At 39.3% G+C, this 23,611-nt stretch overlaps 3 protein-coding genes across 6 annotated transcripts; 2 read left to right on the forward strand and 1 right to left on the reverse strand.

Moving 5' to 3' along the window:
* Positions 1 to 1,537: 1,537 nt before the first annotated feature.
* LOC308111181 (uncharacterized protein) lies at positions 1,538 to 7,260 on the reverse strand. Of its 3 annotated transcripts, none has more exons than XM_080465986.1 (10): positions 6,974 to 7,260; positions 6,726 to 6,783; positions 5,541 to 5,691; positions 5,169 to 5,304; positions 4,453 to 4,737; positions 3,928 to 4,266; positions 3,651 to 3,835; positions 2,799 to 2,900; positions 2,613 to 2,711; positions 1,538 to 2,515 (listed from the first exon to the last, which is right to left on the reverse strand). In XM_080465986.1, exons 1-10 carry the CDS (start codon positions 6,984 to 6,986, stop codon positions 2,297 to 2,299), a joined length of 1,587 nt encoding a protein of 528 aa, XP_080322112.1. In that variant the 5' UTR covers positions 6,987 to 7,260; the 3' UTR covers positions 1,538 to 2,296. The 3 variants fall into 3 exon arrangements, with proteins under 3 accessions (XP_080322112.1, XP_080322111.1, XP_080322110.1); XM_080465985.1 differs by having other exon boundaries at positions 1,538 to 2,512; positions 7,144 to 7,253; XM_080465984.1 differs by having other exon boundaries at positions 7,144 to 7,253.
* Positions 7,261 to 9,055: 1,795 nt separating this feature from the next.
* Positions 9,056 to 14,218, forward strand: LOC308111205 (uncharacterized protein). The gene is made up of 11 exons (XM_080466019.1): positions 9,056 to 9,324; positions 10,030 to 10,178; positions 10,322 to 10,451; positions 10,652 to 10,924; positions 11,015 to 11,299; positions 11,403 to 11,572; positions 11,661 to 11,762; positions 12,428 to 12,472; positions 12,608 to 12,643; positions 12,752 to 12,796; positions 12,942 to 14,218. Exons 1-11 carry the CDS (start codon positions 9,291 to 9,293, stop codon positions 13,119 to 13,121), a joined length of 1,449 nt encoding a protein of 482 aa, XP_080322145.1. The 5' UTR covers positions 9,056 to 9,290; the 3' UTR covers positions 13,122 to 14,218.
* Positions 14,219 to 15,798: 1,580 nt separating this feature from the next.
* On the forward strand, positions 15,799 to 22,854 carry LOC308111259 (uncharacterized protein). Of its 2 annotated transcripts, XR_013935435.1 has the most exons (8): positions 15,805 to 16,068; positions 17,382 to 17,657; positions 18,654 to 18,941; positions 19,077 to 19,216; positions 19,318 to 19,416; positions 20,335 to 20,379; positions 21,009 to 21,310; positions 22,506 to 22,854. XR_013935435.1 is itself a non-coding variant. In XM_080466105.1 (7 exons), exons 1-7 carry the CDS (start codon positions 16,023 to 16,025, stop codon positions 21,171 to 21,173), a joined length of 1,059 nt encoding a protein of 352 aa, XP_080322231.1. In that variant the 5' UTR covers positions 15,799 to 16,022; the 3' UTR covers positions 21,174 to 22,854. The 2 variants fall into 2 exon arrangements, 1 of the variants encoding a protein (XP_080322231.1); XM_080466105.1 differs by having other exon boundaries at positions 15,799 to 16,068; positions 21,009 to 22,854.
* Positions 22,855 to 23,611: the final 757 nt, after the last annotated feature.

The following is a 23,611-nucleotide window of genomic DNA, read 5'->3' on the forward strand; positions in this document are numbered from 1 at the left end:
TGCTTTAATTGCGTAAAAAATTTTAACGAGCTAAACGTTTCAAATCAATTCATTTAATTAGTGTGTTATTTTTGACAGCACTATTCCATTTTAATCAAACACATCACAGTCTTTATTATTAAATTCATCCTGAAAATCCTAGGGGGAGCTGTTCACAAGAGGCTTGAGGATGTCACTTGTGCTTCCCAATTTCTGTGCACTTCTTCCAGAGCTTCACAAAGATCTTGCTGAGAACACTTACCTTTTGTGGTAATCACGTGGGCATGTAAAGGCAACTTAAATATGGCTGCTGAAGGTGGAGTCCATTCATCTATTAGTTGATTCGTCTATGACGTCAATCATCTGGAATGTACGAGAATGTTACACATTATGTGATAAAATGGTAAATCGACTCACTTATATAGCGCCTTTTTGCTGACAGCAGCCCCAAAGCACTTTAGTGTTTCATCACATTCACCTATTCACACGCCATTGGAGGCTGCAGCCGTGCAAGGTGCTGTCACTCCAATGGGGGTAGTTTGGGGTTCAGTGTCTTGCCCAAGGACACTTTGGCATGTAGGCAGGCAGAGACAACCGCTCTACCAACCGAGCTATGCCGCCAGCTGTTATTTTGAAGCGACACATCAGAATTCCTTCGTACTGACTGAGTGGCATCTTGGAAAAGTCTGCTATCACTGTGGTGTGAAATGAGCCCGGGACAACTAGGAATTTTGGAGTTATTCCACCTTGAAATAAGGTGTCCTATTGAATTTTCAAAGTTGTTTTAGTGAGTTAGTGAGTTAATCCTACTTGAAAGAAGTGTTTGCTTATATTCTAATTTCAAAATAGATTTTATTTCGAAATGCAACATCACACTGTAAAAATATAAGTTTGACTTAATATTTTAAAAACAATAGTTAGATTCCATTGATACACTATATGAATTATCTTTCATTTAGTAGTTTTTAGCTTGAATAAATCAGTCTTTAAATGTTGTCGCCGCAAGGAATTGTGGGGCAGCGTGAGCTCGTCTCCTATGATAAAGGATGCATCAGTGGTTCCTAAGCTAAAGGAAGCTCTAAAGGAACCAACGAGCCTCCTTTCCTTTGCTTATTGAGAATTCGGACAGTCCTTATCACGGCCGCCACACAAAACACTTCCGGGGTGAAGGAAAAGTCGTTAGATAAGGAGATAGGAGGGACAATTCGGACGTAGCCATTGTTTTATGTCTGGAGAAAGATCTCCCAAAAGGGTTTTGGCTTTTCTATAAAGGTTGACCTGTTGACTATATTCACTAAGAATTCGTAGTCTTCCGATAAAGGAGTGATACATGTGAATCGTATTTTGTATTAAGTAGTTTGTTGTTATCTAGAATTGAATTTATTGATTCCATGTAGCTGTTAAACAGTAGTGGATTGCAGAGGGAGCCGGGTGGACCTCCACATTCTCAAGTTGAACTTTGGGAATTTGGGACATCCAGTCTTTCAAAACTTTGGTTTTTTTTTAAACGGTGGCTGTTAATTCCACTAAAATACACAGTTTATTGAATACTTATTTTAGATTGGTAAATTAAAGATTAAGTTTATTGTTTGAAAGATGACATTTCAGTAATGAAAATAATATCACAAACTGTAGTCTCTTCTGATGAAATAATATTGTGATTAATATATCATCTTGTATACAACATGTACATATTAATATAGACTATTGCAATATCCGGCAAAACATGTTACTTGTCACGTGACTATTACTACAATTGCCTCAAAGGTAAATTCACTACACCTGTATAAATTATTATTTGACTTCAGAACAGATGTTTTAACGTAATTATTTGCTGTTGAAGTTAGGAATGGTCAAAACAATGGGCAAGTACTTTAGCTCACTCAATATTACTGTACAGTACTTAAAAATTCTCTGTTGCAAACTTCAGTATCAACACCTTAATTTCCATGTAGCCCTAAACATCATACCATACACACCAACACACACATATAGACACGCAGAAGATACAGTGCAGATCACATTGGTCCTGAGGGTCTGGAGGTAGGTAACAGCAACAAATTTCACAAGCATCATCCATCTGTACTCGTATTACTTGAGACAGGAAGGTTAATTCTCAAACACATCTTCAGAAAAAATTTAAATAAAAACAAAATACTGAAAGCATTACAAGCAATTCTGAGAGCGAACCATTTCAACTGTGTAAAATGCAAAAAGTGAAGTCCTTCTTTTGCGTAACAGCTTCAATTCCACTTGTCGTTCCTCATTCTTGACATTTCTCCGTGCCGTACGTTTCTTCTTCATTACAGCTCCACGTTTATAAAAAGTTCAGCTTCTTTGATGTGTAAACGCTGCACGACTCAGATGTGTCAGTGTCTAAAGGCAGTGTAGAAAAGAACTCGTGTGATGTGCTCCATCGTTGTACGTCTCCGTTCTTCTTGATCTGGAATCGAACGCAGTCGTCAGAGGAGTGGAGGCAATCTGAAGTCCCCGCCACGGAGATGGAAAACCTGTCCTCCTCATTGGATCTGTCCTGCTTGGAAAGAATAAAGGCACATTTTGAAGAAAAAAAAATGAATATTTACAATCCGAAACTCGTGAATATTCAAACCTGCAGTGTAGCACTGAAATACCTCCACAGGTAAGTTATGACCCGGTGAGTTTTCATCTGTCAGTCTCTGCGAGTCCTCGTTTTCAGCTCCTGGATTCCTTACCAGATCAGGGGTGTAACCCTGGAAATACAAACAACAGCATATATGCAGACGGACTCATCTCAGTCGAAGGGTTTTCACTTATTTGGTTGATTGTGTGAGCCTTACTGTGTGAACAGGACTGGCTTGCGGGGTCCATTTTCTTGGTGTTCCGAGCTGCTGAGGATGACTGTGGTAGCCTGAGGGCTGAGGACAGGGCTGATTATACTCCTGCAAAGACAAAAGACAAGCAAACCCAGTGCACTGGTGATATAGTGGGAGGGAGACAGAGCTCTAGTATATGAATCACATAGATTTTACTTTTTTCATGGTCCTAAAACACGTGCAAATACAAGTTTCGCACCTTTATCACGCTTGGTGCAACATTTTCTATTATTACCTCTAAAAGGGACCGCGCTCCTTGCTGTTTATGTAAGCAGTGTCATGTTGCCAATATCTGAGAAGCTCGCAAAGTTTTTCAAAGACAAAACTGGAGGCTTGAGTGGAAATATGTGATGTGGATTTTAAATGCTTCTTTTGCATAAGGGTGAGCGTCTGATAACAAAATGTCTCAGACACACCCAAAGATTTACCACTACAGCTTGTGTTGATTTATGTTTCACAAACTGGGAAGCACACAGTTTATAGTAGTATAATATAATTTGACTCAGTTTGACTCAGTAAAAGCTTTTCGACCAGGAGAAGAACCATACATTGGATAAAGACACTTTACACAAGCAACTCCAGTGAGGAAAGGGTGAGTTTTTATGCAACGGAGCCGTAAAAGTCAGATTCATAAAATGTTTTGGGAGGACTTAAAACAGGAAGGAAATGCATAAAATTCCCAACTTAAATATATGAGAAGGAGACGGTGTAAGAAAAATATGAATGCAAAAGAAATGGAGCAATAAAAAGAATGCAAATTGTTAATCCCTTGTTACAATGCAACGTGTGGTAGTATTTCGGTGAGCTGACTCTCACCTGGATGTTGACCCTCGGCGGGTTGGCCTGTGGCGCACGGTTTGTTCTTAAGCCTGTAATGATCTGTGAGAGGCTGCAGCTTGGGTAGCGCTTCATGAACAGGATGAAACCAGCCAGTGAAACAAACATGCCGGAAGGGACCGTGATGGACTTGAGAAGGGCTCGCCAGGTGCCAATTTTTTTGTCTGGATGGATTATAGACACAACAACGGTGCAGATTTTAGGAAGCGGACGCTTCATTTTAGAACCATCCAAGCATACGAATTCTGCAACTCACCGATCACCTGCAGGAAGGTGGAGGACACGAGGTTACCGTTACCGTCTCTGATTTCGTACAGCCCGTCGTGCCTTGAGGTCAGTCTGGTTATGACAACTTCGTTGATGGAGCCGTTCCTGCTCAGAGAGATGATGCCCCTGTAGCGGAGGTCGTGGTCAGTTATCTGGCCCTCGCGGATCAGCTGCACGGGGCCGCGTGGTGGTTTGGGATCGAAAGGGCCGAGGGAGGATTCGTCAGGATATCGGGAAGGGGTGAAAATGAGATGGGCGTGAGGGACAGGAAGAAACAAGGGCAGGTTTACGGACTCCCTGGTGAAGCGCGTGACATTAAAGGAGTGGCCTGCGTCCACATGAAGAATCGTGAGCAAAAACAGGAGCAGAGGAGAATGAAGGAAATGCGGAGGCATGAGAGGGCATCGGGTGAAAAAGAAGAGACAAATATAGTTACCACCACCGACAGAGAGCCAAAAGTTACAGAAATGAATCGGTCAGCGTCTTAAATGTCTCATGCTCTGCCTCTGCTCACCGCGGACAGCGAGGGTGCTGCGAGACAGCACCTTCCCCTCCTCGCTTTTCACTGTGTAATTGCCCTGGTCCGCTTGTGTCACTCTCTCTGCCACCCACACCTTCCCCCCTCGCAGCAGCCGCCCCCGGCGGCCATCGCTGGTTTCGGGATCTGTCCGGTTCCACAGCACGACTGGCATGGCCTCGGGAGGAGCCCCTCGAGGGGAAAACTCCAGCAGGGAGCCATTTACAGGGATGCTGTGCTCAAAGTTCTCCCCGTAGTTCTTACGGTACGGCTTGATGCATTCTGAACCAGGGCAGAGAGGGGAGAAATGAGAGAACAGTTCAAACCAAAGTCACAGTCTTGAAGTACTGCTTTTACTTCCACTCATGATGATTCCGATCAAATATTGAACATTTTACTGCATTACTTTCAAACCAGTAATACTTAATAATACCACACACACAAACAATGTCATAGTTTAAAAAAAAAACATGCTTTTGAACAATGGGAGAAAACCACAGTATGAGGAGAAAACTCACACATGCAGCAAGAAAACATGTTAACTTCACACAGAAACTGAATTACTTGGATTTTCAGATAAAAAAATTAAAAAAAGAGTTATAATGCTGCAATATAATCCCACGAAAAGCAGATTATTATTATCCCAGTGTGTATGGAAAAAGAAAACACACGACAATAATAAATTATACAAAAGAGAGTCAGATCTTTTGTACCTGAAACGATCAAATGAACCGTCTCGTAGGTGAACCCAATGGACAACTTGTTGGAGTAAAGGCCCTGATCATTGTGAGTTACTTCTCTCAGGACCAGCGACTTGTCTCGAGTCCACTCAAAGCGGGGGTCCTTCACCTGCAGGGGAAGTGTAAACAGTTACGTTGTACAGTTTGCACTTGCACAAGATCTCTGCTGCTCTCTGCCCAGCTACAGCTAAAGGCGCCTCCAAATTAAATGTACTATTATTATTATTATTATTATCAAAGATTGCTTTTGTATTTTGAATCGCAGACAGCAAAGGCCGGACAACTTTAGGCTGCAAGTTACTTTTTAAAAAAAAAATTTAAACAGTGCCACACACTCCCACTTACAGTAGTTTTTTCAAGAATGACACGTCTCGGTCCATCAGGCTGTGGTGAAAAAGTCACAATTCGAGATGTTGAGTCCACTGGAAGACTGAATTCCTTCCCAACACAAACTGTCTGGACTTTCTCTCTTTCTCCTGCAGGAGCATAACACCAGCTCAGAAACCTCTTGAGAAATGATGTTGTGCAGATGATCGTGTGGTTAAAAGCAGCACTTTACTCACCGAGCAAATCCCAACCTGGGAGGAGAATATAAATAAACGATCAGTTATCACCAGCAGAATGCAGCTGTGACAAGATCTCAGAATAAATTTAGGCATTAAGTGTAGCACAGAGGTGTTATGGTTTGCTATATATATATATATATATATATATATATATATATATATATATATATATATATATATATATACCTCACAGTGGGAACATCTCCGGTTTGAGTCCAGAACTGAGTTAAGGTCTTTTGAGTTTCCATGTTCTCCCTGTGCCTGCCTGGTTTTCTCCCACAGTCCAAAGATATGCATTTGAAGCGACCTGGTGCATCTAAATTGCCTGAACTGTACTTGCAAGTGTGTGAGGCTGCCCTCTCTGTATTTGCCCTGTGAGGAACCAGTGACCTGTCGAAGATGTGAAGTCTGCTGTGATCAGCCCACCCTGCAACTGTAAAAAAAAACGGCCTGCACATGGAGAACATGCAAACCAAGCTTCAGATCGGGTATAATCCCACTGTAAAGTGTGAGTGCTGTGTTGGGATGTTATAAGTGCTATACTGTTTGTACTTAAATGTAATGTTAAACCATGAAAATGCTACATTTATTACTGGTTTTATATTTACATGCATAACTTCTGTATTCCTGCTGTAAATTTATCCCTGATCAAAAAATCAGTAGATACGCGTCACGTCGTTAAATAAATAAGTTAAATACACTATTTCACGTTTATCAAATCAAACTCTAATGACACTGGTGTACTGGAGAATAACCCATATAACCTAGTCATGAACTGCTGGATTACTATTTAAACTGATAAATATAGCAACAAATCATTTTTTAATGGCTGATAAATACAATTGCACATGAATTGGGTAATCTGTCTGTGGAGGTGGGAGCAAGAAGAAACGCATTGACGCACAAGAGAAACTCAAAAGGAGAATAATTGAAAGTGGTACCAAAACTTCATTTGAAAACTCACCAAGAACAAGAGGAAAGACCAGTAGAGCAGTAAAGAGGACACGGGAGGACATTTTCTCCTGCAAAAGACGGAGCAGATAGTTTCATCTGTAAACATAATTGTTATTCATCTCCAGCCTCCCCTGAAAACAACATGCGCTCGTCAATCAGCAGCCTACACAAGGGGGAGCTCACCGACAGCTCAGATGATGTCTGCAGCGACAAAAAAAAACAAAAAAACACAGCACAAGCTCTCTAGTCTGCACTCACGTTTAAAAAGCATCGCCACCGACTGACACCCCTGATGTTCATGAAGTCATGTCCAGTCAGGTGTCCAACATGTTTCCCCGCCTCTGAGCAGCATTAACAACCACACCGGCCCGTGTCGTGGTCCGTGTACGATCAATAACAAAGAATCTTCCAGACTGTGAAAAACTCACCTGTGGGATGAGGGAAATTTGACTCCAGCGCCGGATATTTATGATTGTTTATGTGGGTCGGGATAAGGAGGATATAAAACGTCCTCTGCAGCGCACGCATGCGCATTGAACACCCCCCGCGTTTATGGCGATCACGGTTGTATGCTCAGCCGCCGATACGAAAACTGCGTAGCGGTCCGGCTCACTTATTCCTGCACAAATACGCTATCAGTGCAAGAGAAGCGCACATTTGCAAATATCGTGTGTACCAACATTGAACCAACTGATACTATGGAGCTCCATGCTTTTAACTAATAAAAAGCAGCTCTGTAAATACATGATCCATCGTGGTTACGCAGCACATTACCATAATGGTGATCTCAGTGTGGCAGCCTTTTCACGTTTAATTAGATATCGCCTCTGAGCACACTCGTGATACATCAATCTAACCCTGTACATGCAACAAATGGTGAGTATTAATGTGCAAGTATCCAATTTACAAAACATTCCAAGCCTCCATAAATTCATTAAGAATGACTCTTCCTTGTCAGATTTTTCCAAATCATCATTGGAACTGTTATTTTTGAAAACTTAAATCATCATTATTGTCCAAATTTAGCAGGGACAAAGCAAAGTTGTGGGCTGTCTGATGGCTTTTTTTTTTTCATTTCTGCAAAACGCTCCTCCTTTCCCCAGTGCATTCTTATTTTTTTATTTTTTCCACCTTACGTATTGGACCTACATGTAAATCCTGCTCAGCCTCAGGTACAAAACACAGAATCCCATAAAGACAGACAACTTAGCACGTTTATGATCTTTGGTCTTTCCATGTCATTCAGCTCACGTACTTCACACACATGATGTTTTATTCATATGATATTTCACTGTATTTGTTTTGACTGTTGTCTCCAGGTCATGCCTTCAGAAGGACAGGGGTCTGTTCCTGCTCCCCCAATCGGATCGAACATGCTCTGCTCAGATAGTGAGCCAAAGTTTGAGTTGAAAGGAGTCTTAACTGATTTTGTGTTTGATATGAAGTGCAAATGCAGTCATTGTATACATGTTTGAATAATATTTGTAATATTTGAAAATGTGATGGATTGTAAAAATGCAAGCCTTTCAAGTGTTCATAAAACACTTATTTTACTTGTGGCTTTTTCTTTTATTTCATTAAACACTGTATGTACAGCAAAGGTGCCATCTACTTTGCATTTTGTGTTTTAATAAACTTTACAAGTCTTTGTGTGGGGATGTTTCCATTTCAGCATTTATTACAATACACTCATTATTTTATGTGATTCAAAATCCTTTCCAAGGCTAAAGTTAATATGCATTTATACGCGTACCTGCTCCAACTTCATCACTTCACTCTGCACACACTGACAATGAAATAACCATGACCATCATTATTGTTGGAGCTGCAGAAAGGCGAGATGGCCGTGTGGCTCGTGGGGCAATTAATCCAATTTAGATGTAACTGTCTCTGATTCTTGTGTATATATCATTTTGAAAGCACCATTCTTTTTAATTCTTTTGTATTTGGTCCAGAAATGTTCCAAAAGGAGATATCTGTATAAAAGCTTTATATTAATTGCCCTCTTTTTGCTTTTCTTGTTCTCATTTGCACAATTCATTACATCATTTCTACGATTAGCTTTAATCATTTGCACAAACTTACATCATTTTATGTAAAGTTATCAACTCAAATAAATATATATAATTAACCGCATCCCTATGCCAGGACATGAATTAAAGAGTTTCACAGTTTTATTATCTCTCAGCCTCTTCTACAGATAATACACTATACTATACCATAACATATTATAATACAATATAAATATAATACAATATAAAACTGGCTGACACTGTGAATATCTCCAGGTTGCGCAGTTGTTGCGCAGCATTGAAGCCACGCCCCTTTCACGTTCTCTCCACCCAGAAGTAGCCGCTCGTAAACTCAGCCGTCGCATTCAAGGACATTGAAAATTATCAGTGAGTATCCCGCATTATCCCGGACTTGGTGTTCCAAAACGTCTTTTACTATTGAGGGAAATCCCTGTGAGACCTGATTGTTGCGCCATTTGGAGCTTCACTGGAGAAAAGAACTGAACGTGAGAACGCAACACTACTCGCATTCCTCCTGTTTCCTGCCTGTCCTCCTGCAGGACATGTTGTTGGTTTTACTGACCAGTGTTTTCTTTGGTGAGTAGAAATCCTATGCGCAAACATCCCACCCAAATGCCATTTTTCTGTTTGCACCTTATTTAAATAAGATAGCAACTAAACATCAGTGTTTGTCTGCTCTTCCCTCTGAATTTAATAAATTTTAAAACCTCACCCAGTTTCTTTCGTGACACCGCATCCCACATCCTATCCTGATGCAATTTTTTTTTTTATGATATTAAAAGAAATAAAAAATTACAACTTTTCTAACTATGTTTTCATCATTAATCCATAAGCCTTTTTCCGAGCCACCTCAGGCTGTCCACCTCCCTCCTCATCTGCATTATTATTATTATTATTATTAGTAGTAGTAGTAGTAGTACAATACATTGAATTCATATATTTCCCTATTTTACAGTGTATGACCACATGTTAAACAGTTCACCTCATTTTACTGACAATTTTTTTTTTATATTTTGTAGGTGATGCATTATGTTCAGCTTTTTCTTTTTCTGTTGAAATTGACAGATGTTTGACGACATTCCACATTTTGATGGGACTACACATGATGACATAATGTCTTTTTCCCATTTATTTTTATAGACAATATATTTTGAACTCTAAATACTAATCGGTGTAGCCAGATTTAGTTTGGCACATTTCCCCATGGTTTCAGAGGTCTTGTGTTTTACATATTTTCCTATTTCTGTCTTTCTCTGTTCTCTTTGAATCTTTCCCTCGCAGGTTTATGTGTCAGTCAAAAACATAAAGAGGTATGTTATGGAAAAAGCCTTACGTTTCCTGTCCTGTACACACCTCCTCTGTACACCGGGCCCCTGTATTTCACCCCGCACGAGGGCGGACCCAATCAGGTTCTGATGGATAATGGAAAGGTAAGCAGCATCTGGTGCCCATAGTTGTTGTTGTAACATTCATGCGGTGTCAGCCTTGAGTTGTGTCCAGTCACCTGTTAGGAAGAACAAATACAATGTGTTATTGTTGAGACTTGAGTGAGTCTACTTTGTTCATCTTGCAGTCACAGGACCGACGCCTCGATGTTGTTTTTTATGAAGTGTCTCTTCGAGATGTGAGAGAAGACGATGAGGGATATTTCTCCATCTCATCTGATGGGAAACTAAACAAATTTATGACTCTTAAAGTTTTGGGTGAGCAAGTTATCTTATAATTGAAACATTTATGGACATTTAGTTCTATCTATCTATCTATCTATCTATCTATCTATCTATCTATCTATCTATCTATCTATCTATCTATCTATCTATCTATCTATCTATCTATCTATCTATCTATCTATTTATCTATCTATCTATCTATCCATTCATCCGTTTGTTTGGTTCTTTTTCAGATTGCGCTGAAGAGATCACAAGGCAATATTTGGATTCCTTTGACCGCCGAGTTCCGTCGGATGCCTACCTCCTGGAGTTCACTCCTGTCCACGATCGGAAACAGCAAAATATCCTGTGGAATCGCACAAACCCCGGCGTGGGTGCGAAAAGCCGTCGATACGTGAAAAACGATTACTTGAGCATTCTCGGTCTCACTCAGAAAGACGACGGCTACTATAACCTCCGGGACAAACACGGCAGTCTTCTGTCTCGGATACGTCTTGTTGTGCAAGGTGATGTTTGAGGCTTGGTGGAAGTCAGATGATTTGATTTTTAGATTGAACCGAAATTCTCTTACACTCTCAAATGTCTGCTACCCACAGAACACACCAGAGACATAACTATTGAAGAGGACGATCACCTTCAAATCGTATATCCTTGGCTGGCTCCCATGAAGACTATGACTTTTACGCCTGTCGGCAAAGATGAACCCATATCAACGATGAGAGATGGTGCGCTTGTGCACGATTACTGGTTCAACAGCAGAATCCAGCAGGTGTCTAATGGCATTGAAGTTTTTATGGCGCAAAGTCAAGACTCTGGCACCTACCACTTCAGGGACTCTGAAGACAACCTGATCATGACTGTGCATGTGCAGGTAACAGATGGTGAGCAACAATACATTTCTTCTCGTGGGGGGAAAGTGAGAAAACAATTGCTAAACAGTCATCATATCTACCTCACTGTCCGAATATCTATTTTCTATTACAGATTTCATAGGTAGGATCTTAAGCTACCTACCCGTCGGTCTGCTTGTCCCTGCAACGATTATACTCTACTGCTGTTCCTGTTTTGCAAAGAAGCACTACAAGCGATATCATTCTGCTCCTGAGGTTCCTCAGACTCCCGAGACTCCAGCTCCTCCTGTGGCGTATTATCATGTAAGTATTGCCTTAAATTTCCATTCAGACCAGACTTTTTCATATGAGGTCTTCCTTTTCTATTATGTATCATCTCTTTTAATACCAGGTCAGCAATAAAGCTGCAGGCCCAGCTGCACCGCCTTCTTCCACTGTGTCCTATCAGCCTGTGAATATTCCTAAAGCCCCGACAGTGACCTCTAACCCCCCAGTAAGTATGACGCTGAGGTTTCTACAAGGTAATGTGCATCTCTTCACAAATACAGTGGAGAGATGAGGTGGAGTCAGACTATATGTTTGAACTATCAGAGATTAATGTCCATGGTGGCTGGGTCTTAAAAAAAAAAAAGCACTTTAACAAGGTCAGCTGTTTCTGAATAGAAGATGGGCAGGATTTTTAAGCGTTTGAGTTGAAGCAGATGACCAGGAGGAGATGAAGATGTTCTTATACCCTCAGATAGCACTGCAGCATCATTCTGTACTGGAACACACAGTATGAACTCCAGGGAACCAGGGAGGCTTTATGTAGAAGCTTATGATGACTATTTTGACTCATTTTTTTCCTTTTCACCCTCAAACATTGCAACCGTTTTAGTGCATGCTGTGGTTTATTTACATTGTGTGGCAAGTTGACCTCCTTGACAGACTGAATGAAGGTAAATGTTGACTATAAATGGACAAGTTTTCAAAAAAGGACACAAGACTGGCCTTGCTGTTTATATTCTCTCTCGGAATAATGCTTTTCCCACAAGCGAAAGGCATGTTTTCCCCACGCATTTAAGTGAGGACATTCCGCAAAGGCTCCATGTGAGCTGTGAAGTGTGAACCTCTTTGTTTCTCCAGTATCTTCTCACATGCATTTTCTTGACCTTACAGGTGTATCAGCCAGTGGATGTCGTCGTGGCTCCCACTCAGCCTGAGGTACAAACAGATTCTGCAAAGGCTTCATGTGAACTATAGTCCCAAATAATAAAGCAGTTATTCTCCTGTTAAAAAAAAAAAGAAAAAGTTTCCCATTGTCAGGTACAGATACTGTATATTTTATATGTCTTACAGGTGTTTGAGCCAGTGAATGTCCCCACTCAACCACAGGTACAAACACATAACCCCCTGAAACCAGACACCTTAAAATGTTTGTCATCGTGCAAAATGACTCCCTGTGTCTTTTAACTATGTAAATGCTTTTATTCTACTTCACAGGTACATCAGCCAGCGGACATCAATGTGACTCCCACCGAACCTGAGGTACAAACACAGAATGCTCCCATTCCCACAATAATGGAATACTAACTAAGTTCTTTTAAATATTTTTAATACAATTTCCCTCTGGGATTAATACAGTATTTCTATTCTATTCTAATTCAAACATGTTTTTTCACTGTTTTTTCAGGTTGCTCCTGCACGAGGACGGGAATCCACTCTGGCTCCTCCAATCAGCTCAGACGTTCTCTCCTCAGACAGCGAGCCAACGTTCAAGCTGAAAGGAGTGACCTTTCCCTCTGCGGCCCCCCTCAGTTCAGACTCAAATTCCTGTCATGTTTACACCTCTGACAAATTTAACTTTCTCTAAAGAGCAGGTTCATAATCCAATGAATAGGGTGTAATTTAAGGTTTGACTAATCTGCAAAGCCGTTGTGACCAGTAAGACCAGATGTGGACCATAGAGCCTTAAAGAAGCTATAATTACAACTACGTATACCAACAAATATTCAGGTTGTTTATATTGATATATTGATGTTATGTCAGGATTATGCTGTGATATAACCATTCAGTAATAATGTTCTTGTTTTTTTATTGTCTTGTTGAGGTAGATGGTTGTATTTGAGATGAAGAGTTGGAGAATTCACAACATATCAATCACTGTGCCTGCATGTTTTTACTTTTACGGCTAGTTCTTTTTTTTATAAATACCATTTTGTAAGCATTTTCTCAGGTAAGAAGATCTAAATCTCAACCAATTTCTTGTTCCTAAAATACATCTGTTTTTACAGTGAACTCTAATCATCAGGACGATTGTATAAAAGCGGTCGTACTTTATACAGTTGTTTAGATATTGAACACGTTACCACTTTGCCTTTTACTTTTTAGTCAGGAATACCAAGGAATGAACAGATAAGCTTTACTTTACAATGCTGCGTTTGAATTTATTATGTGCCTACAGCTTGACAACTGGCCTGTTCAGCTATATATTTGATATTTTCTTTTGAGGAAGGTGGGCCTTTAAAAAAAAATGTAATTCGTTTTAGGTCGTGTTTAATCGTCCTACTGATTGAAAGTGTTTATGACTGAATTTTATTTATTTTTTTATGTCAGCATATTTATAACAGTCAGGTCCTCTTATTGGGGCTTTCAGAAACTTGTCAATAGGTCACATTAAACATTATATGGACCTGTACCTCTGTGGAAATGTAAACTTTGAAATGTATAGCCTGTTTTCAGCTGCTTTTGTGGAGGCCATTGCTTCATTTGACTGCAAAATAACTTATGCACTGTAAGTACGAGATTTATTTATTTATCATGAAGACATTCTCTATTGTAAGGATTCCCTGTTTAGCCTACACTGTGTGTTGGAAGTATTACCACTTCCTTTGTGCCGATTTGGTTTGGCATACATAGCCCTGCAAATGTTGACGTTCGTGTTCGGGAAATAAAAATTGTGTTTATGTGATTTATGCTTTTTATTCCCAAAGAAATACCTTGATCACTGTGCAATTTTATTTGAGAAATTAGGCTGATTAAACCACCATCCGCTTAACACAAACTAGTCAAATATCATACAAAGAGGGTTTTATCCTTTGGCTCAATCAAACTCCAGATACACTAGATCAATCTCGTATCTTTAAACTATTTTTTTTAAAAAATGTAAACATCCCTTCACCACTGTTTTCCCACATTAAACTTAAACAAAATTTGATCTACTTAGTTTTCCCCAGGGCTCTTTCTGGTAGTTCTTGTACAACATCCGACAGATTTATATGAAATACACTTATATGAGATAAACATATATAAACGTACGCAAATATTGAAGTAAAAGCCTCCAGAGCCATGAGATCCAAACTGCTCTTACCATTTACTCTGTATCAACTCTTTACATTCATGAATAACGGCCCCCTGGAGTCTGCAGTCAGAGCTAAATATAACTGGAGATGATGGGAATGCTTTCAGTTGTTCAGATTCTAAACTACATATAGGTTATTACAAATCGCCCCACTTTTGAAGATTTATTTTCGCACTCTGTTAATCGGGAAATATGATTGTCCAGATGTAACAAAGCCATTGATTAATTATTCAGCGTCATACAGAGCTGACACATTCCTGACTTTACACCAGTATATCCAGTAACATTTTACAGGAGAAAGATAAGATGTCCTGCTGGCCTGTTTAATGTGGGAATGAAAGGATAAGTCCCGGGCAGAAATACTGTCTTCTCAGTGGTGCTGGGCGTCAAAGGTGTTTGGAGCCAGCTCCTGTTTTATTTGAGAGTCCCTTTTTGTATCTTTTCAAGACAAGCCGTAGATTTGACAATGAAGTCTGATTTCAAGGATAAATTGATCTGTGTATCGTCAGTGTAGCAATGGATGTTAATGCAGTCTTTCCTAATATTTCCTACAACACACTTTTACTAAGTGAAACGCATCGATCCTGACACAAACCCTGTGGAACTCCATGATTCACTCTAGTCTATGATGAAGAGTCATTGTTAGCATGAACAGAGAGGAATCTGAGGTGTTTGACATAAAATGAAGGATAAAGATTGTTCTTCAATCTGGTAATCTGGGATTGCTAACAAGAAAGTATAAATTATTCTTCTTTCGTGCAGTCTTGCTTTTTTGTAATGGAAGGAATTAAAACCTTTTTCACCTTGTTTCTTCTGCCTCTGGGGACATTTACTTTGACAGATACTGACAAAAAGTCAGATTCTAAAGTGGATCCCTCCTTGTGTGGGTGAACACTCTGGATGAGCTGCAGTTGTCCATCTAAAATATATTTTTACTGAGACCTGTAAACACTGGTGAAGAGCAAACCAATAAACAAGTTGTTGTTGCATTTTCCACATTGTTATTATTATTAATACCATGCCCAATTATCCATCTTTTATAAACATGCATTTTAAGGGCCGCGTTGGTACTTGTGTGATCAAAAGCGAACTTCAAAACAAAACCTGAAATTTCTGAAATTGCTGCCGCTTCAAAAAAAACATTTTCTAATTCTGGTTCGTTCACTATTCCAGGAGAGGGTATTTTCCTGACAGCACGTGAACGCAGCACGAGTACAACAGCGGAAACGCCCGTCCTGCTGTTCCTTCACGTTTTGCCACTTTTCTTCCTTCAGCTTCTCCCAAAGCGCAACTAACTCCTAATTTATGACGATATATAAATGTCTCAGAGCTCAGATATACAACAACACAGGACCACTTGAAATCGTTGTTGTTTTTTTTGTTTTTCTTTAACCTTTTAAAGGTCGGAGGAGAATGGAATTGCGGCTACTGCTGCTGTTTGTTTCCTGTGTTAGTCTCAGTGAGTAAACATCTTATTGTTGTTATAATATCGTTTGTGATACTGCAGTTTACTGCAAAGGTTGTTTATGTTTGTACTACGGATTGGAAATTAAATACATGAACATCAAGAGATCTCGACTCACCTTATAAAAGTTACACTTCCGCTCCAACGGAGTGTTGAAAGTATTACTACTTGTTATGCTTGAAATTATAAAATAATCCTTGTTGTTATTTGTTGTGGGTTTTGTTTCTTGTTTCTCCTCTCATACGAGAATATGCTTTACATTTATACCTCAGTGTTAGGGATTTAAAATGCTTTCGAAAACACACATTTCTTGCAGATAAAAAAAAAGAAGATATATTTAGATAGTTAATTCTGCATCTAAAATAAGCAATATTTCAAATAAATTGAAGTTCACTGAGATATTTATGCCCTTTGGTCAAAACAAAGAGGACGTTTCACTTTTGTCCCTATTTTGTGTGTTGGTCAGCAGCTGCTTTTACGTTAAAGCACTGTGTAAACCTTTTTAAAGGCGCTATATAAACACTTATTGTTCTTGTTATTGTTGTGATTATTCAGGTGAAAACCCAGACATGTTGTGAGTGCACACACAATTAAAAATCCAGGCGAATTCCAGTGACCTTGAATGCAACTTAGAAACCAAAGTAACTGAAGACAAATCCACCAACACACTTCTTCAATACGCACTACAAGGTTTCAATGCTGACTATTTCAAAAAACGTGAATACTGGCAATGCGTTTGTTTCGTTACGATCCGTCCTGAAACTATAACCTATACTTGATGTATTTTATTTCTATTTACATTCAACACAACAGCGACACTTGTAATTGAGTGATGAGCACAGTTTAATAACCTTCAACAATTAACTTTAATTTAGAATCTTTAGAGATTTTACATTATAAGACTTCTTGGAAATGCAGTATTTGAGTCATCTGTACAAAAGGCACAAATGGGTTCACAATCGTGGTTTGTTTGGCCCATCAAGAGATACTCACGCACACACACACACACACACACACACACACACACACACACACACACACACACACACACACACACACACACACACACACACACACACACACACACACACACACACATCTACAGGAAATGTAAAGCCCGCTAATTAACCTCAGGGTGCGTGGAATAACCACCTTGAATAAGAAGGTGGTTACTGAGGAATCCAACACAATCACAGGGAAAACATGCAACACTCCACACAGGAAAGCCTTGATCTGTAATGAACTTTGTGAAAATGTTACGATAAGCATCTTTTTTCTTTTTTCTCTCTGTTGGATTTCCTCTCTAGGCAAAGCTTACGACGAACGTCATGAGGTGGAATACGGGAAGACGCACAGGATTTACTTGAGTAGAAGAGCTCAAGTTGTGGATTTCACTTACCAATACAGCTATGACAAAACAGTCCTGTGGAAACGAGATGAACCTCAGACCACAGAAGGAAAGACGTGGAGGGTGGCTGGAAACTACTTTTCGATCATCAACATCACTCATCGAGACAGCGGCAAATACAGAGTACTGGACAATAGAAGGACTGTACTGCTGTCCCAGACCATTGAAGTAATCTGTAAGCATCTTTCTGTGTGTGTTGATGGAAGGTGAAAGCAATCGACGTTTTGCCTGGGAATGTCAAACTGTGAAAAACAGGCAAAAACAAATACATTTGATGTTACCTTTTGGCGGGTGCATCACATCCATGCTCATTTCCTCAGTATGGGTTTTCAAAAAGTCAGCAGAGGAAGAAAAAGCAGATTTCAGACATACTGCTGCGTATTTGGTGGCATATCTTTCAGTACAGGAAGATATCGAACTAACACTGCAAATCACGCTGCACTGCATCGTCCTATTGAGGAGATGTTTTATACATTGTCTATTAATGAAATGCAGTAAAATTAAACGCATTGACGATTTGAAAGCATATACACAACATCACACTTGTCTGAAGACGGACTTTTATTCAATTTGTGAATCTTTATAAAATATACATTTGGATTTTAGTGAGTACAGATATTTTTATTTATTTATTTATTTATTTTTTTATATTTTAATAATCAACCAGATATTGATCCCCACTCAATTTCCATACAATGCATTTTGCATTGTACTGTAATGCAATTATGTTGAGAAAACAGAAAAGATCCACATCTATCAGCATGGACGTTTCCGCAGATGAACAAAGTCTGTCCTCCTGCCCCTCAGAAAGGCATTATGGAACATGTTCATGTTCCATAATGTTCCATTCCATGTTCCATTTTCTTCAATTTACAAAAAAAACACCATTTCCCAATTCTGGTCACTTTACCGATATATGAATTGCAACTAAATAACACATGTTGAAGTTTTGAACATGGTATCTCTTCTTTTCCTAGGCAGATTAGCTCTTTTTATTTATCCCATCATTTTGCGTTAAACAAAATGCACCACCAGTCACATGTAAGACGAGAATATGACCCCCCCCCCCCTAAAAAAATGTAACAGATTTGTTTGTTTTATTTACTATAAAGAAAAAGCTGATATGCATACAAATTTATCTGATGATCCATTTTAACACTGTCTTTCCCAGCTTCTACACTCGAATTCAATCTGAAGTCGGACGAGCGCCTTTACTTCAGCGCAAATGTGGAGAAAACATCCTGCAACATTGTCTTCATTCCGGATGGAGAATCGCCGATTTATGTAGTGCGTCGCGGCACGCAACTGAGCGGCTTGAACCATTCTGATTGTAGCGGGATGTATTTTACTGCACCTTGTCAGTTGGCGAATGACAAAACTGATTCATCGTGCAGCGGACGCTTCGAGGTCAGAGATGACAATGGTGAATCGGCCTTGGTGGTGTTTGTGAACATACAGTGTAAGTCAGTTTACGGAATCATCACCTTGGGAAACTTTCATTTTTCACTTTGTGCTTTGAAAAACATTTTTCTGCCAGACACTTAATTGAGTGTTGTTTGTTTTTTGTTTTTTTTCTTCTTCTTCTCTGTTTCAGCTATTAGTCCAGTGTATTTTGCCATTGGTGGTTTGATTTTGGTCGGTATACTTATCATCTGTTGTGCAACGCGGTGCTGCCGTCGACGATCCTCATCGAAGAAGAAGGCTTCTCAACCTGTTTTAAGAAGATATGATGAGGTGAAAACTTTTTCTAACCAGAGGTTGTTTTTATTGCCTTTGTGGCTGCGTGTATTTGAAGGGCTGAGCGGTTTGTGTCTTCCGTTTTATCCAAAATGCAGTACGACAACGAGCCTGTAGGAGGGCAACCCAACCGACTCAGCCAGCCTTCGAGGACAAGGAATCCCGCCGAGTCATCTCGTGCTGCGACTGGACCGCTGGTTAGTGCAGAGCTGTGTTCAGTCTGACGTTCCCTCTTTTTTGTCACTGTGCTATAATCTTCAGTTTCTATGGTACAAGATTAATCATGTAAAAAGAAAAAAATATATATATATAGATATACAAGTATTAAATTAAAAAATATGTATGTGGACTTCCGGTTAGCTCGGACGTATCTGAGACCTCGCGCTCAAGAAAATACTTTTTCTTCCCACTGAAAACTCACTATCTTAAATTTGAGTAGATACTACACTAGATGAGTGGGAAGAGACTCACAAGGGTTAAAAAAAAAAGGAAGAAATAATGCCTAAAAACCAGGAAAAAGGCAACTCGGCGGCCAAAGCTAACGCTAGCAGCACCGTGTTCTAGCCGCGACACGGACGACGCCCCGGGAGGCGTGACCAAGGTGAAGTCCAGCAACTTACTGATAGCAATTAAGGAGCTTAAATCGGATGTAACCAAAGGCAACGACTCTCTGTGGTAAAGAAATTAACCTAATGGCTCAAGAAATGAACGGAAAACTCGACAACCTAGCAAGGTTCCTTTGAAAAACTCAAACAAAAAACAAACATAGACCTGTACCTTTATTTACAGTCACAGAACTTTTATCAAAAGGAAGTGAAAAGGCATTTATCAGAGGAGATTTCGAAGGTGATATTATTTGTGACGGGCGCTAAGAGAGTTACTTCAAAGATCGTATCAAAACTGTACCGCTATCTCCAGGAATGTAATGGAAGAAACTCATTACATGTGAAAACAAAATGGGAACAAGAACTCGACGTCACAATGTCTGTCGGTGACTCGCTCTCCATGTGCAACACACAACAAGCTTTTACTGCATTTTTCTTTTCCTCAAGTATACTTAGTTAAAGATTTTAATTTTTGTCAACTCTCCTAATGTTTATTGTTTTACTCTGCAGATACATGATCCTCCTACAGTGAACGTGCCACCAGCTTATTCTTCGGTATGATCTACTTTCTGTAGTCCGCTTACGCACTTTGTAGCAATCAATAAAGTAATAATGGCCGATAATGTACTACCTGCCAACAGAACACTTATATTTTGGCCATTTTAAATGGAATGAAGCCAATAATCACAAAAACTGCAACAGAATATTTTATTTTGCAAAAGATGCTGACGTGTTTATGCATTTTTACATTATTGACTTTAGTTATTACATTCCCGAAGAATTGTATTGCTGCACTAAATACAACTGGCAAATAGTATAATAGTATATAATAGTATTACATTATCGGCGGCTCCACACATGCACAGACTTGATTTGAAAAAGTGTCTTCAGAATAGAAATAAAAGATTTTTAATAATAAAACTTGAATAATATAATGCTTTGAAATCACGTCAAACTGCTTATTTAACAGGCTCAGTATGTTTACATCTACAGAATAATCAGAAAATTCAGCATGTTGCCATTTATAAACTGTAGCAATTTGTGTGTATATATATATATTATATATATGTGTGTGTGTGTGTGTGTGTGTGTGTGTGTGTGTGTGTGTGTGTGTGTGTGTGTGTGTGTGTGTGTGTGTGTGTGTGTGTGTGTGTGTGTGTGTGTGTGTGTTGTTTTTCTTCCAGTCGTTTACTCCTGCACAACAGCCAGACGCTGGCGCTGACCCGCTCTGCTCCAACCCCGAGCCTCGGTTTGAATTGAAGGGATTGAACTTTAACTTTGCGTCCCCTCTCGGTTCAGAGTCAACATATTGTGATGTTTATACCTCAGACAAACTCAACTTCCTTTAAAAGACTTGTCTGTTAGACGCAGTCCCACATTTTGAATTGTGTTCGTTAGTGTTTTTTTGGTTGTTGTTGTTGTTGAATATGCTTCATCACCACCAGTCTTCTGGAGTCGCTGTTCGATTGCTGGCAGGCGATTCAAGGTATAATGTCGACTGACACATGACCACCACGATACGGACAGACTTCTCACTCTTATTAGAAAATACATTTAACAAACAAATGTATTAACAGATATGTTTACTGGCAAGCATACTTGAACAAAGCATAAGTTTGTTTTTCCTGTTTATTTTGTGATTTAAATACTCCAGTACACTACCTCATGAGCAGAAATCATGATGAGTTGTTGTATTTTTGTTGTATCAGCTCAAAAAACACTGATCTGCATCCGTGGATCCAGCAATGATTAGACTTTACTCTCATTTTGTTTTCTCGATAGACTTTATAGACCCCCACAGCTACAAGCTGAACATGTGCTTCAAGATCACAAGTTTAAAGCAGGAGATCAGTAATATGTTACCAGTAAAAGCAGGGGTTTTTTTTGTTTAGTTTTTTTATGGGAGTGCCAACAATAGTCAAAATAGGCTCACGGTACCGAGAGTTTTAAAACAATTGAACTGGCTTGATAGTTTCTTCTGATAGTGAGTTACTTTTATTTTGTTCTGCCTGTGGTACATTGTTTATTGAAGAACAGTGCGACTGGTTATGTTTTCTAACCGGCCTTAAGAAACAACACTGATCCTGATCTTGTTTGCTGTAAAAAAAATATATATATATATCTTGTTTCCCTTCCACATATAAAGATGTGAAATACCTGATGACCTATTAATACAATTTAATGGAGCTTCTGAATGAAATTAACTTGAAACGGAGAAACATTTTTATACTTCACACGGTGGAGAATTATCATATAAGTGCTTGTTTTTTATTTTGTTTTAAAAAGATATTAGCTTAATTCTAGTGAAAACACTCAGAGGTGGAGTGGTTCGCACACAAAGCTCACAGTGAGAAATTCTCTGGACTTTTAAGGTTGGGGGGGTTTTTCTGCATGTTTTTACATATATTTGCATAAATATGATTTATTTTTCCTCCCAGTTGTGTCCCACACAACAAAAATGTCCATATTATAGGTGAGTTGGTATTTTTAGAATTATTGCTTAGACCTGTCTAGAATATGCTCTTGTCTTTCATTTCAGAACTGGATTTAGTGTATTTTTTTAATACTTCCTCAATCCTTCAAGACTTCACTGTGTAGCTCTTTAAGAAATTCTTTATTGTGAAAACTGTTAAACAATTATCAAACTTTTAAAGAACCTTTTGCTTTTTCTGTATTTCCAGCAGAGAGCAGCAGTAAACACCCTGACACCGTCAACGTTTCACCACAAGTGCATTATGGAAACGTACAACTTTTTTTATGCACAAACACAAGCAGTGAATTGACCTGGCATACACATACACACATACTTAAGCATTTTAAAATTAAACAACATGAATGTATTACTTTTACTTTCCCTAAATGAACATTTGTGAATGCATGGCCTTTATTTACTGGATAGGAGTGTGTTTTTGTAAACTACCTGGACTCTGAAAGGATCCAAGGAGCTGTCAGACATTTCCAAAGACTCTTGTGCATGTTTTTATGTGTGTTCACATGTTGTTGTGCAGCAGATTAAAACTATCAATACCATTCAGTGGGAGCTGTAGTTCTTCCTCATGTCTCTACACGCAGCATAAATTATTGTGCTTCGCTTCGCTGCCACTATGAACACGACCCACCCAACGTCACAGCAGAGCCAAAAGCTCAGCAGAGCAAATACATTCCTGCCAACTGGTTCACTGAAGACACTCGCAAAACAAGATAAAGTGACACCGAGTCTTTGTCTGGTAAGAAGAAAGAAATAAAATAAAAAAAACACAGCCACAAATCTTTTTGTCGCACACAATCACCCGCTTCTTTTTCTTCTTGCCACTCCTGGAAAAGTTACCACCTCATACTGGATTTATGATGGCATGCTCTGCAGCATGCTTCCACTTTACCTCTGTGAAGAGAGACAACACAAAAGGCCTGCAGCAAAACTCTGATCTCACATTCCTCCTCAGTACAGATTCCCACTTGGTTTTGTAGTAGAAGCGAAAGGCCTTGATAATAAGTACTTGTGCCTTTTTATTACAAATTACAGATTACAAAATATCCATTCTGAGTAATCTGAAAGGAATGGAACGCTCTCATTGAGAATTTCAAGTATGTGTATGATCATCATGTGGTCCGGGTTTGGAGGATGATGATGATGCAGGCTTACATCTTTATTTGATGTTTGGAAAATTTGTCTTACTTTCTGGCCTTTTGGAGGCAGTACAGACAAACTGAACTATAACAGGAACAAGTACTTTGTGAGTTATGCAAGAACTATTACAAATCCAACATCAGCAAAATTTGTGTTTAG

This window comes from Lipophrys pholis (genome assembly GCF_963383615.2).
Source record: "Lipophrys pholis genome assembly, chromosome: 6".
Lineage (NCBI taxonomy): Eukaryota > Metazoa > Chordata > Actinopteri > Blenniiformes > Blenniidae > Lipophrys > Lipophrys pholis.